At 36.8% G+C, this 12,585-nt stretch overlaps 1 protein-coding gene across 3 annotated transcripts in view; it reads left to right on the forward strand.

The window, feature by feature from the left end:
* The first annotated feature begins 983 nt into the window (after positions 1-983).
* The window catches only part of P3H2 (prolyl 3-hydroxylase 2), an 82,372-nt gene continuing 70,770 nt past the window's right edge, over positions 984-12,585 (forward strand). For 2 of the 3 annotated variants that reach the window (XM_072408240.1, XM_072408241.1), the window contains exon 1: positions 984-1,508. In XM_072408240.1, the coding sequence (XP_072264341.1) occupies positions 1,101-1,508 (408 nt within the window). In that variant the 5' untranslated portion in view covers positions 984-1,100. The remainder of the gene's footprint in view (positions 1,509-12,585) is intronic. The other variant, XM_072408239.1, reaches the window with a different exon arrangement.

Below are 12,585 nucleotides of genomic sequence, written 5' to 3' on the forward strand. Positions count from 1 at the left end.
AGGAACATTTTATGCAGGGCTTAAAAACATCCATATTCCCAATAGCAGTGCAAGATACCCCCATGCTGTTTTTAATGAAAATTTTTCTATTAAAATACATTTCTGCCATTAATGTTTTCCATCCTTTCTATAGAAACTTTTATAGAAATATTTATTTTTTAGTATGTTAGTTTGGCTGGGCTTTATTCTAAATCTGCAAATGTTTCTGTCTTCCATTAACTGTTTTGTTGTTTTTGATGGTATTACATAGCTCTTGTTCATTGTTTGGCTATAAATCAGATCATGATATATCATAGCTTCTCATTATATTACAATTACACTGACGCAATATATAAACTTGTCCACTGCGTGGTAAAATATATCATTTTGTTCCATTAACATAAGGGGTGACTTTTAGCATAAACCCAGCTACCAAATGTAAACAATGCATAGCACCAGGCAGGAAAGGGTTAATCGCTGGGGCTCATTTACTGATGCAGTAAACAGTGACCACTAATGGAGAATTCTCTCTGAAATGGAACAAATGTGCTGCTTTAAGAAAACTGCCTACAGATTCCAGGCATCCAGCGGATGTGACCAGTTGCTCAGAGCAATTTTCTATCCAATCAGCCACAATATAATCAGTTGGTGTGGATTGCAGCTCTTTGCTTCACTTTTTTTCAGTCATTTATTTATTTTACCTGAATTTTTATTTATATGAATTACACTTTTCACATGCTTAGACACTTTTTAGTAATGTTTCACTTAGAAATGAATGTTTGTTCATCACTATTATTGATACAAAGATTGTAAAAAGCAAAATGGTGAGTAATGATGACAGCAAACATACAAGTCAAAAAAAGTATTTTTTGTTTTCATTTCTTTGCTTGGCAGGGTTTCAGAGTGTGCTGGAGGAAAGTTTGCTGTGCTCCTACTGGAGGGCTGAATCACTTAGTGCTGCTGTTCTGGACTCCTCCTAATACAGTGTGTGTTGCTTTAAGATCATCAGGCTGCTCATTGCAGAGTGTGAGTCAGGCTGAGCTGCACATGCTGCTTACAGGACAAGCACAAACCCCCATTTAAGGGGATCCAGACGTTCTAGGAGTTTGATCAAAGCTAACATGTTGTTCAAGGAGCTGTATACCCCATTGCTGCTGCTTTTCCTGCACCCCACAGTCCAGGCTCTGGAGCCATATGATCTGCTCTATGAGAATGGGATAGAAGCCTATTACAGGAATGATTACCAAATGGTCATTCATTATATAGAAAGGGCTCTAAGCAGCTTCTCCCAACTCAGGAACACCAAGATAAGCTGCAGATTGGGCTGTAACAAGAAGTATCCTTTAGAGCTGGAACCCAGGGACTGGGATTTAAACTTTGCCAGTGTAATGTTGTCTAGATCAGCCTGTGTTAAGCAATGTGAGGAGAGAAGGCTGGGAGCCCTGTCCATGCACAGAGTCACTGAGGACATCAAGAGTGAGTTCCATCGAAGAATTCCCTACAACTTCCTGCAGAGGGCGTACTACAAGGTAAGACTGCATTACTTCTGCTGCAACTTTCCCATTATTGTATATAACTGTATTACAAGCATCATTTTGTCACATGTCAATAATTTATAATTCCGGTACATTTTTATAAAAGTATTTATTTTTTTATTGGATTGCTAAATTCGGATACACAAAAAGTTTTTTTTTAGTGTGCTTGGACCAGAGACATTTCTGTGTAAACTGAACTTCTAATGGACTGAAATTCAGATACACAAAAAAAGTTTAGTTTTATTGTGGGGCAATACACAATATATTTCATTGTGGTTGTGTGTTTTTATTTACTCATTAGCTTAGTTATTTCATTAAATGACACATCAGGATCTATTAGTGCAAAGCGCAGGAGTGGAGCCCCCCTTATGCAAGTGCGTTGAGGGGAAGAAAAAAGTTGTGAAAAAAGTTTATAAAAGTGTTATATTGCTTCTGTTTATATGTTTTGTGTTTCCAGCCCCCCACCTACTGAATGATGTAAGCTACATTTACTATTAAGGGCTCATTTACACAAAGTTATCTAATGTGTTTTTTTAAAACGCAGACATTTTTGGAATTTGTTGCTCTAAGGCAGCCCACTTATTTGAATGGACTTCTCAATGCACCAGAACATACATAAAATCATGCAAAGAAACAAATGGTAGTGTATGATCGCATTAGGAATGAATGGCAACACATGTGTTGTGAATTGCCTGATGTTGAGGTACGACATACATTATCACATGCTAATGGATACAAATTCTTCTACTTATGTTACTATTTGTATTATAAATGTTTTGTTCTGGAAAATCTTCTCACTGTCTGGAAGAAACACTCCAATATTTGGATGATTAATTAAAATGTGGTTATGATCTTGGCTTATATATTATTCATATAAAATAATTGCATATTTTACAGAATAATGTAGCTGCCTTTTTTGTAATATTTTGAGAGTTGGTGATGCTGCTTCCCTCCAATGCAATAATAACCTCAACAAAGAGCTGCATGAACTGTCAACATCCAACAAATCATTATTGGTACCACCCAATGGAGAATTCAGTTTCTGTAAAAAGATAATGACACTGATGACAAGATCTTTACACTTCTTCAGGTTTTGTGCTTTCTGCACTGTCAGTGTTAACTTCCATAATAGTTAGCAAGTTTCCATCTTTCCACTGAATTCTGTTTTTCTTACTTTTCATATGGAGAAATCATTGTGTTAACAGACACTTCCCATGTTGTGATATAAGGAGTAAAAGTCATAGGGAGCAGAAACAGATTGCGTGAGTACAGTGGGTAGTATTTAAATCCAAATATTTTAAAAGAAGATGTTAAATGAGTTTATTTCTGGTTGGACTAGAGACATTATTTTTGTAGACTGAATGGCCTGAAATAATCCTACAGGTGTTGCTCTTTGCCTGCTCATACCATACGATATGTGAGGGACAGGGAGACAGAAAGCTGGTGACATGTTAAAGTGTGCAGATAACATACATATATTTGTATCTGGCACTCTATACTCAGACCATGTATCAAAGTGTGCAGATAACAGGTTGTCCTGCCGTTCAATGTCTATCTTCTATTCCCAGGCTGTCAGTGTCACCTCTGACAAGTAGAAAGTCTGGCCCCCATTTATGAAAGCTCCCCAAGGCTGGAGAGAATACACTTGCATCAGTAAAGCTGGGTGATCCAGCAAACCCTGGAATAGATCTGGTCCAGGATTCAAAACATTTGCTAGCATGTTTTCTAGATCACCCAGCTCACTTCTGAAAGTGTATTCTCTCCAGCCTTGGAGAGCTTTCTTATGTCAGCCTTTCGCAACCATTTTAACACACAATATATTGGTGTAGAGTGGTAAAAATGTCACCCTTACAGATGGTCAGAAAGATCACTGGCGTCAGTTAAACTGACCAGGGAGGCACAGATTGCCCATTGCTCAAGGGATCTTAGGGTTCCCTGGTTGAGAAACACTGTATGTGTAGCTCTGGGACAATGGTTGATCATCTGCTAGCAATACACAGCTTACAGTGAAGTATGTATTATAGCCCAACTTTAATGGAAAAAAGCAGCAGTTGCTAATGGGTGGTCCGCGAGAAAATTTTGGTGGTCTGCAGCTCTGGTCCCCAGCGAGGTCAGGAGAAGGACCCTGGGGGGCCCACCAGAAAGAGTCTATCATATGGATGGCAGGCTCAGGGCACTGGGTGGGTTGTGTCTTCGGACACATGGCATCTGGCATCATGATGTCACTCTGGGGGAAGTTTCCCCACACATGTGTGGTGCATAGCCCGTGAAATTAGTGGTCTGTTACGTCGAAAAGTATAAAACTAATAATGGCACTAAATTCTGTTTTCATCCCGAATTCTGTTTCTGCAAGAAAAGTTTTAATTTTGTTACTACCGGGCTTTTATAAGATTTAATCGATGGGTATTCAACATTTCAGAACTCATGAAAATAATAAAGTGTATACTAACATTTGGGACGTTACATTTTCATTTTTAAAATCTTTTTTTATCTTCTAATAATTGTGTAGTGCAAGGACCTGCTCTATAAATGCAGGCAACTGCCTTCGAAATATTACTCGACACCCTAACGGTTGAAATGGGCTACTGGTAAGTGGTAACCACACCGCAAATCAACCACCCAAGTGAACAAGCCCTAAATGTAGTCATAAAAATCCAACAGTTTCTTTTATTTATTTTAAACATTGCTCTATAAACAATATTCAGTTATTTCTTGGATGGTATTATATAAAACCATGTGATTTAGATTGTCCTCCTGTGTCCTTTGGGGTTGCTTTGTGTTCTGTTTTACAAATTATGTGCCTACCAGCTTTTCCTAAATCACACAACTGGCTTTTCAATATCTGATTTTCAGTAATTATGGTTAGCCATAACACAATTTCCTGAGCAGTAACAATGCCTGCCACTTATTACAGAGCAATTGAGATTTATCAGCCAACAAATAAACACTCTTTTACTGGCATGCAAAGCAAACTACACCACTCACTTCAAACAAATTATGCAGAAAACTTTGATCATTGTTGTCGGATCCTTTTAAAAGAACACACTGGTCCAAAATGTTAGGGAGATGGAATCTAAAAAATGTCATAAATTAAGGAGGAAACCATCAGCATTTTCTAGAGAAGTCATTACTGAGACTTATCTTACTCTTACATGGCTGAACTTTGTTAGTTCATGTTCCATGACATTTGTTATTCTTGTCTCTAAGGTTTTACCATTCTATCTGCTATCATAGTTTGAGTCCATTTGATTGGGTTAGTTTGTACATAAGTGCTTTGATCAGTGAATATTTCCTAATTTGCTGGTTGATGACTTGGTCCAACCATCCCTGCTGTGATTCATTATGGGCCAGTAAGGCCACCTCCTAAAGCCTTCACTTGCAAGTTTTTTTTTTCACTTGTCTTGAATATTGAGAACATTTAAAGTGTATGTATACAGGCAATATACAGTAAGGCAATACAACTTCTACATGAAACCTGAAATGGTAATATGGAAATAAGAAGCTGTTTTAACTGTGGAATTGTAGTTCTGCTTCAATACCAAAAGTAAATACCCAAGCTGTGTTTACTGGCCTCCATTGAAAAGGCCAGTTGCCTAACTATCTGTTTAGAGAACTTCATGAGTTTGGAAGTATACAGCAAGTGAAGTCAGAACAAGATTTACATACTTGTTCTGAGCCAGTAATTTGTTGATGTAAAACACGTTTATCATGTGTTAGTGACCTCCATAAGGTTTCATTTCCATGTGCGGGTGAGTGCTGTAACTTGTCATTCAGCTGCAACATGGACAGAAATGTCAGCATTATTCCAGGCATTTATCCAGCAGATTTTCAATGTTCACACCTCTGTATAGACACAGACAATAAGTGGGTGACAAAGCATGTTTCCTTTGTGTGTTGTGTAGGAAAAAAGCCCAAAGGTAACAATGACCTATTTTAGAAATGTATAGGGCGTTTACTGCCTGGCCACCACCAAGGAGACGCTACATGTGATGGGTTTTCTACCACTCAATAACTGGGATGCCTAACAAATGTTACACAAACGCCTATGCGCCTGCTTGTGTAAATGTCTTTGCTTTTCCCAGCTCTAGGCAACGGTTTTCAGCTAGGAAATCATAAACTTCGCCATTGAATAAATGAAGCCTAAGAGGCTTTCCATATTTTATTCACTGAATGAGAGAGTATCATTTTGAAAGTATAAATAATTTTAAACTAGCCAAAGCTGACGGAACTGATAGAAATAATGCACACATTAAAACCTGGAGGTTATAATAAAGATCATCTATATAAGACCCATAAGTCTGTCTTTGATTGGAATAAGATGCTTGGTCTGCAATGAACAGACATATATACCCTGGACAATTGCATTGTGTTATTACAACCTCATTAGATGCTAGTCAGGTCCTAATTGATGTTTGACACAACTGGTCATTATACATAAAATGTCAGAACATATTCATCACCGTGCCAGTTCTTATGCAAATGTGACATTTGACAAAAGAAGGGCTTTATTTACCCACTTGGCATGACCTCTTAGAAATCTGTTTTTAAAGCAGACCCAAAGTAAAAAATAACCCTGCAGTTATTTAAATATTTAGCCTGCATTATTTAAACTGAAAATAATGAAATGCACCTAAGCCTTATCTTCCTTTAAAACAATCAGAATGCTGCATCAGACTGGTGTCAAGTCACCAAATTTGGTCTTCAGCGTTATTGCCAATTTATTGCTTACCACTGAATTACTTTCTTCACATGGCAGCATGTACATGTATGAAGCCAAACTTGAAAATCTCTTGGGCACCTTTTTGAGTTACTTTTGACTGCTAGAACACCTTATTTGGTTACCAAGTGGCGATCATTATTTTCTATTAATTAGGAGGGGATAGTTACAGCACAATAATGATATACCTACCTCTATTTGATCCCTATTTTAGCAATAGCATCCATTTTTAATAGGAGAGATTATGTAATCTATGACACAGTTTACTCATAAAGCCATGCTCTGCTCCATCTTACTAAATGCAATTTATTTTGATGATGAAAGATGGTGTTAGGATCTGGTATCCTGGATTGAATGATATAGGAGGATGCCTTCCTGGGCTCAGGGATGAGAGAACCTGCTGGGGACAATTATGCTAAATCCTTCTTTCTGGAAATTCTTCTGATCTGCTATGAATGTTGGCTTGATTATCCCTAATCAGAAAATGATGCCAGACTGTTCAGACACCGTGATCTATCAGCAACTAGGAAAGAAAAATATACCGCCGTAAGTCTGCCAAGATGTTCCTCGATGCCAAGGACCTCATGACCATTGCTTCGGAATTGGTCACTTGACATGATGCCAAACAAATTCTTTCCCACCCTTATGAGATATGTATATTTTTAGATGTTTCATTTCATTTAATTATAATTTAGCATTATACAATAACTTTGGGTTTATTTTTACCAATGTTAGATTCACACTTTACCATTGCTTTTTAGAAATGGCAGCCAAGCAGACAGACTGCTTGGCTTTCTGTGTAGCATAGCCTTTTATAAAGAAGGGATCCTGGCTGTTAGGTACCCCAATGAATTGGTAAACAATGGTATGACAATGATGTTTTTTCACAGATGGCTGTTGGCTGATCTAACACTATGTATTACATCAGTGGACACCTGCACACACTCGAGATTGTCACAAATGATCAATGACTGAAACAAAAATCTAGAGTGTTTACTAACCCTAAAGTTGTGCTCTAAATTAAACTGGAAAACAACAACAACAAAAAAAACTGGAATAAACTAAACACCATACCAAAATCGTTTACTTCCTATTTCTTTGTAAGTGTTCCTGGAGTTTACGGTTATCTTTGCTTGTTAATTTGATTGTCTGATCTATGCAGTGTGCACTATTTTTATTATTTTTTTTTTAATAGATTTTATTATTAAACTGGCCTTATTTCAGAATGTGGGGATAGGTTCAGATTTCCCTTGGGATCCTGGGAGATTCTTCCGTCACTCAAACTGCATCTGCAGAATTGACAGTGGCCAGTAGTGAGCAGTACCAAAATACTTACTGCCACCCCATTCTTTCTCTATTGGACTACTGTGATAAAAAGGTACTTGTAGCATCTCCCCAGAGTCAGCGTTTCACTGGCATAAGGAATAGGTAAACCACGCTGCAACCTCAATGTCTGTATAAACATAGCTTAACACATACAATGTGTACATTTCTAATAAAAGTAATTATTATAAATTTTGCAGTGGTAAAAACAAGATTCATTCGTTGTACTGAATCAAATTTAAAAAAAAAAAATTTAGAAGAATGTAGTGTATGTGCACATGGAAGTGGGAGAGCAGTCTGTGTGTAATCCATAGATATTAAATTTATAATTAAACAGTAACAATTTAAGATATCCATAGCACATTCCAGTTACTCAACAGTGGACATATATATTGTTAAAGACATTTTTATCATTGTAACATGTAATACATATGCATGACACAACTTTATTCAAGCAGCACCCCTACTGTGGAACATATGCTAACATACGCTCACATTTATCTTAATGTTTCATTGATCATCAGGGTTACGCTGGTGAAGTGACAAATGCTGCTGTCTAGATGCATTATGCTAGTGTTCATCAAAAAGCCACAGAGGGTCAATATATATATATGGAAAAATTCCACTGATTTAGAAGAATCCTTTGAAGTTACATATTTCTAAAACACACTCCCTAATAACACCCCTATATCCATAATATACAAAATACAAGAATTCACCCATTCCTCTATCCCAGAGCCATTGAAATATAACCGACAGTAATAACTTTAAATACAAAAATGTAACAGTGATTTTTTTTTTTTTTTTTCAAATAGGAAAATCAATTTTTTGGTGATAAAATCTTTCAAACTTACTGGGTAATAATACCGATTTCTAGTTGTGCTGTACTCTTGAATTTTTTGGGAGTGTAATCCTCAGCTCTCCATTCATCTTAGTCCATGAAAGTGCTTTTCCATAAAAGCCACTCATACATGGCTATTTCAGGAGTTCATAACTACATAATGAGACATAATTTACATTTTAAAAGCAAACCTTTATTATCTATTTGAATCAAATAGCAGCTCTTTGAACAAAGTTAAAATGATTGCTGTTCTGAAACCTCACAATAGGAACCTTCTGTATTACTGGATCATACAGCTGCATCTCCAGCAATGTGGTGTGCATTATTTATTGCAACAGGTGCAGCCAGTTCCGTTACATTGATGAAAAAGGACAGACCTAATAAAAAGGAATCTACAAAGATACACTATAACAAGACATAGAAAGATGATAACTGCACACTTGTGGGATACTTTTTGGTTCTTAAGAAAGCAGACCTATAAGAAAGCAAGCCACTATCACATAGTTCCAATAACATAGCCTGTTTCTCTACTTCTTTTATTAACTCACTTTTTACAAGGGTTTTTATAAAGGTTAAGTTTACTACTACATTAATTATGCTTTTGCTTTATGTTCTCAAGATTTTTATGTCCTTGGGAGGAATTTATGGGAGAGCACATCCTGTACAATATTCCAAGGCCTAATGTCTTCTCTTGATGTTTCATTCCTGACTAATGGACATAAACACAAAACTGTGACTTAGGACACAAATCCCCAAAGGGGGCTCTGTATCTATTCCTATCCTTTCCTTATAAATACAAAAAGCAAAGACTGATGTCATGGAAAGTTATCCAAAAGCTTAAGCTAAAAGTTGCATAATGCTTCCTGCAATTACCATGTACAAGGATCAGCCAAAACATTAAAACTACCTGCTAATATTATGCAGGTCCTTCTTGTGCCGCCAAAACAGCTCTTACCCATCAAGGCATGGACTTCACAAAATCTCTTAATGTCTGATACCTGGCACTAAGACATAGGCAGCATACTTAATATTGGCATCTGCTGGCCTGTATTCTTTCCATTGTGTATTTATTACACAAAATGTAATTCATCAGACCAGGCCACCCTCTTCCATTCCTCAGTGGTCCAATTCTGATGCTGATGTGCCCATTTTAGCCCCTATTGGCAGTAGATGGGGGTATATGGGGTTAGCCCCATATACAAAAAGCTGTGTTCCAAAGATTCCATGACCAGCATTACATTTAGCATTTTGTGAATATAGCAGCACTTCTGCGGTGGGATCAGATGAGTGAGGTTAGACACCCCTCCCCACCATGAGCATCAATGAGCTTTAATCATTGATTGTCCTTCCTTGGGCCATTTTTGGTATGTTTTATCCACTACATACCTCACTAGACCTGACATTATGGGGATGGTCTGACCCAATTATCTAGCGATCACAATTGTACCCTTGACACGGTCACCCAGATCCTTACACTTGTCCATTTTTCCTACGTTTACCACATCCCTTTCATGAACCAGCTTTTTCCCTTGTTGCTTAACATACCCCATTTCTTGACAGGCTACTTTGTAGTGGGATAATGTTTTGGCTGATCTCTGTAGAGTTTCCATGATATCATACGGTATATAGTAGAATAGCAAAGGGTAACAAAGCAAATAAAAATAAATGGTAACTGTAATAATAAATGGCTATTCAGTGCAAGACCTGATGTAAGCATGCTCTCCTTTTTGCAAAAGTTTCTGTTTTGTAGTCCACACTTTTTTTCTCTTTATTCCCCCATTATACACTTTTTGTAATGCTGGTTATTAGGCCTGGCTTCGAATGTGTCTACTTGTTTATCTCTATTATATGGTCGATTAGAGACACAAGTGGTTAACAAAAGACAGATAACATTGTTTATACAGTCTTCTTTTAGATTACAGAAAGTGACAAGGACACAACATTTTTAACAAGTTCACCAAGTATTTTCTTTACTTTCCAAAAATGTTCATATCATGATCAAATACAACCTGTTAATTTCTACACATTACTGCTCTTTGCGCGTTGTATTCTGACTTGCAGAATGAGCTAGAGGAATTAGAAGCTAATTTTCAATAAAGGATCGCACTATTACCTAGTAGGCCGACTATGTGTAAGGCCAGTTGTAGTGTGTCTCACGCAGAAGCAAAGTGTTCAACATTTCTTACTTCTTATTTATTACACATTTTCTTACAAACTATACACACAACATACAGACCCCTTTTTAGCACTACTACTTTTTGTAATGGAGAAAATTTTGTATTTCATGTCTCCTTTAATTTTTATTTTTAAATTAATAAGAATTTCTGTGCTTAGATGTAGTTTCTTATGAGAGTTTCTTGCCACTGTACATGGGTGTTTCTGCTGCTGCCCACCTTGGGCTGTCTGTTCATGTAGCTGGCATTTCACTCAGGAAATAATTTAGATTTGTCAGCATCCAGCTGGCACTCAGCGCTGAGTCAGTAGCCTTGCTAGAACAAGTTGGAGACTCACCCATCCCACACCTCTAGCTAAAGATAAATCTGGAGGATTAACCTAGTGATATAAGAGGACCGCGAGACCAAGAAGATGTTTGTGCTATGGTCAGGAAAGCTGCCAGCATATTCATATTTCCATATCAAAATATTTTAAAATATAGGACAATTTCTTCTTTCCATTACTTTGTTGCTATGGTTTTACCACCTGTGAAGATGACCTGTGACTCAGAAATATCATGAGGTACCACGTGGGCTACTTCTAACAGAGGTTTATACTGTTCATCAGTCACACGAAATATGAGCAATGGGAAAAAAACCCACCATACTGTGTGTGTGTGTGTGTGTGTGTGTGTGTGTGTGTGTGTATGTATGTAACGCAACATAATATTTGACCTACTTAAAGAATGGAATCCAAAAAACAGAAGAACATGTACAAACAGTCAAAGTATTGCAGTACGGATTGGTAGACTAAAAATTAATAGAAGCATTATATGCCACTATGGTGAAAGATTGGCATTGCCGGTGTTTGCAATACATTCTAAAGTTCATTTTTGGGTTCTAAATCCTTATGAAATAGGTGTAGCCTACTAGTTATACTTAGTTCCTGCTAGTTGTGAGATTTTATTTGTCACACACTCATACCTTTATTTTGATAACTGTCAAACAAATGAAGTCAAACAGGACTTTAAATGCCACTGTGTTTGGCAATAGACCTATTATCGTTGTATATGGACAGAGAAGGCCATCTTTCAGCTGAAAGTTCTGTGAATTGAAACTTACAGGACTGTTTGTGTCACCCAGCAGCTGAACAGAGCTTTGGGAATCTGAGAATAAGTATGTGATTCTAGATGGGCAATAAAATGAACTGGTAGCTCTGTCCTGTATTAGACAAAGCACAGATTTACTTATGTCTAGGTATGTTTTAATGATTGCATTGCTTGATACATATGTTTGTGTGAATTCATGTAATTCCTACAAATGTAACACCATTTTTACATTTCAGCGTGTAAATACTTTAGTTTTTATTCACATGGAAGGTCATGTTGTGGTGTGGTTACTCCTTGCCAGATGCCCAGTTTTTTAACACTGCTTGCTAAATGCCTGCAAAAAAGGTATTTTCAATGTCTCTAATTAATTTCAATAATAATTGGAGCCCTTGGTGGGTTCTTCACATTTTTAAGTGGTGAAATGCTGGGAATCTGTGTATAAAACGGCTACCAAAAGACAGCATTGTATAATCACATTAGTGATAAAAAGATCAAGGTTGTTTGGGTCAAATCTTACTTTGTACACTGTATCTCATAATACTAAAGTATATACCGTCACCATATTTATGTGGTGATGTTATATAACAATTTTTATACCTTAATATCATTACGAATTCTTATCATTTATCATATATTTTGAAGTTTGAAGTTTCCCTTAAATGACTCCATGTTTAGCATCCCAATAAAACATTAAAATTTACATTTCCGATATATAAAATCACACATATATGATGGATGTTTCTTGGACTGCAACAAAAGTAGACTTGATCACCAGGATGGGTTTCACCGAAATGTCTTATTAAATGTGAAATGGTAGATGGAAACGGTTTCTTTATTTCTGTGATCTTCTAGTATCAGCTTAAAACAAAAAGGATAGTTCTCAAGTTGTTTATGGTGAAGTGAATATTACTTGTACCAACTCCAATAA

This window comes from Pyxicephalus adspersus, chromosome 4, assembly GCF_032062135.1.
Source record: "Pyxicephalus adspersus chromosome 4, UCB_Pads_2.0, whole genome shotgun sequence".
Taxonomy (NCBI): Eukaryota; Metazoa; Chordata; class Amphibia; order Anura; family Pyxicephalidae; genus Pyxicephalus; species Pyxicephalus adspersus.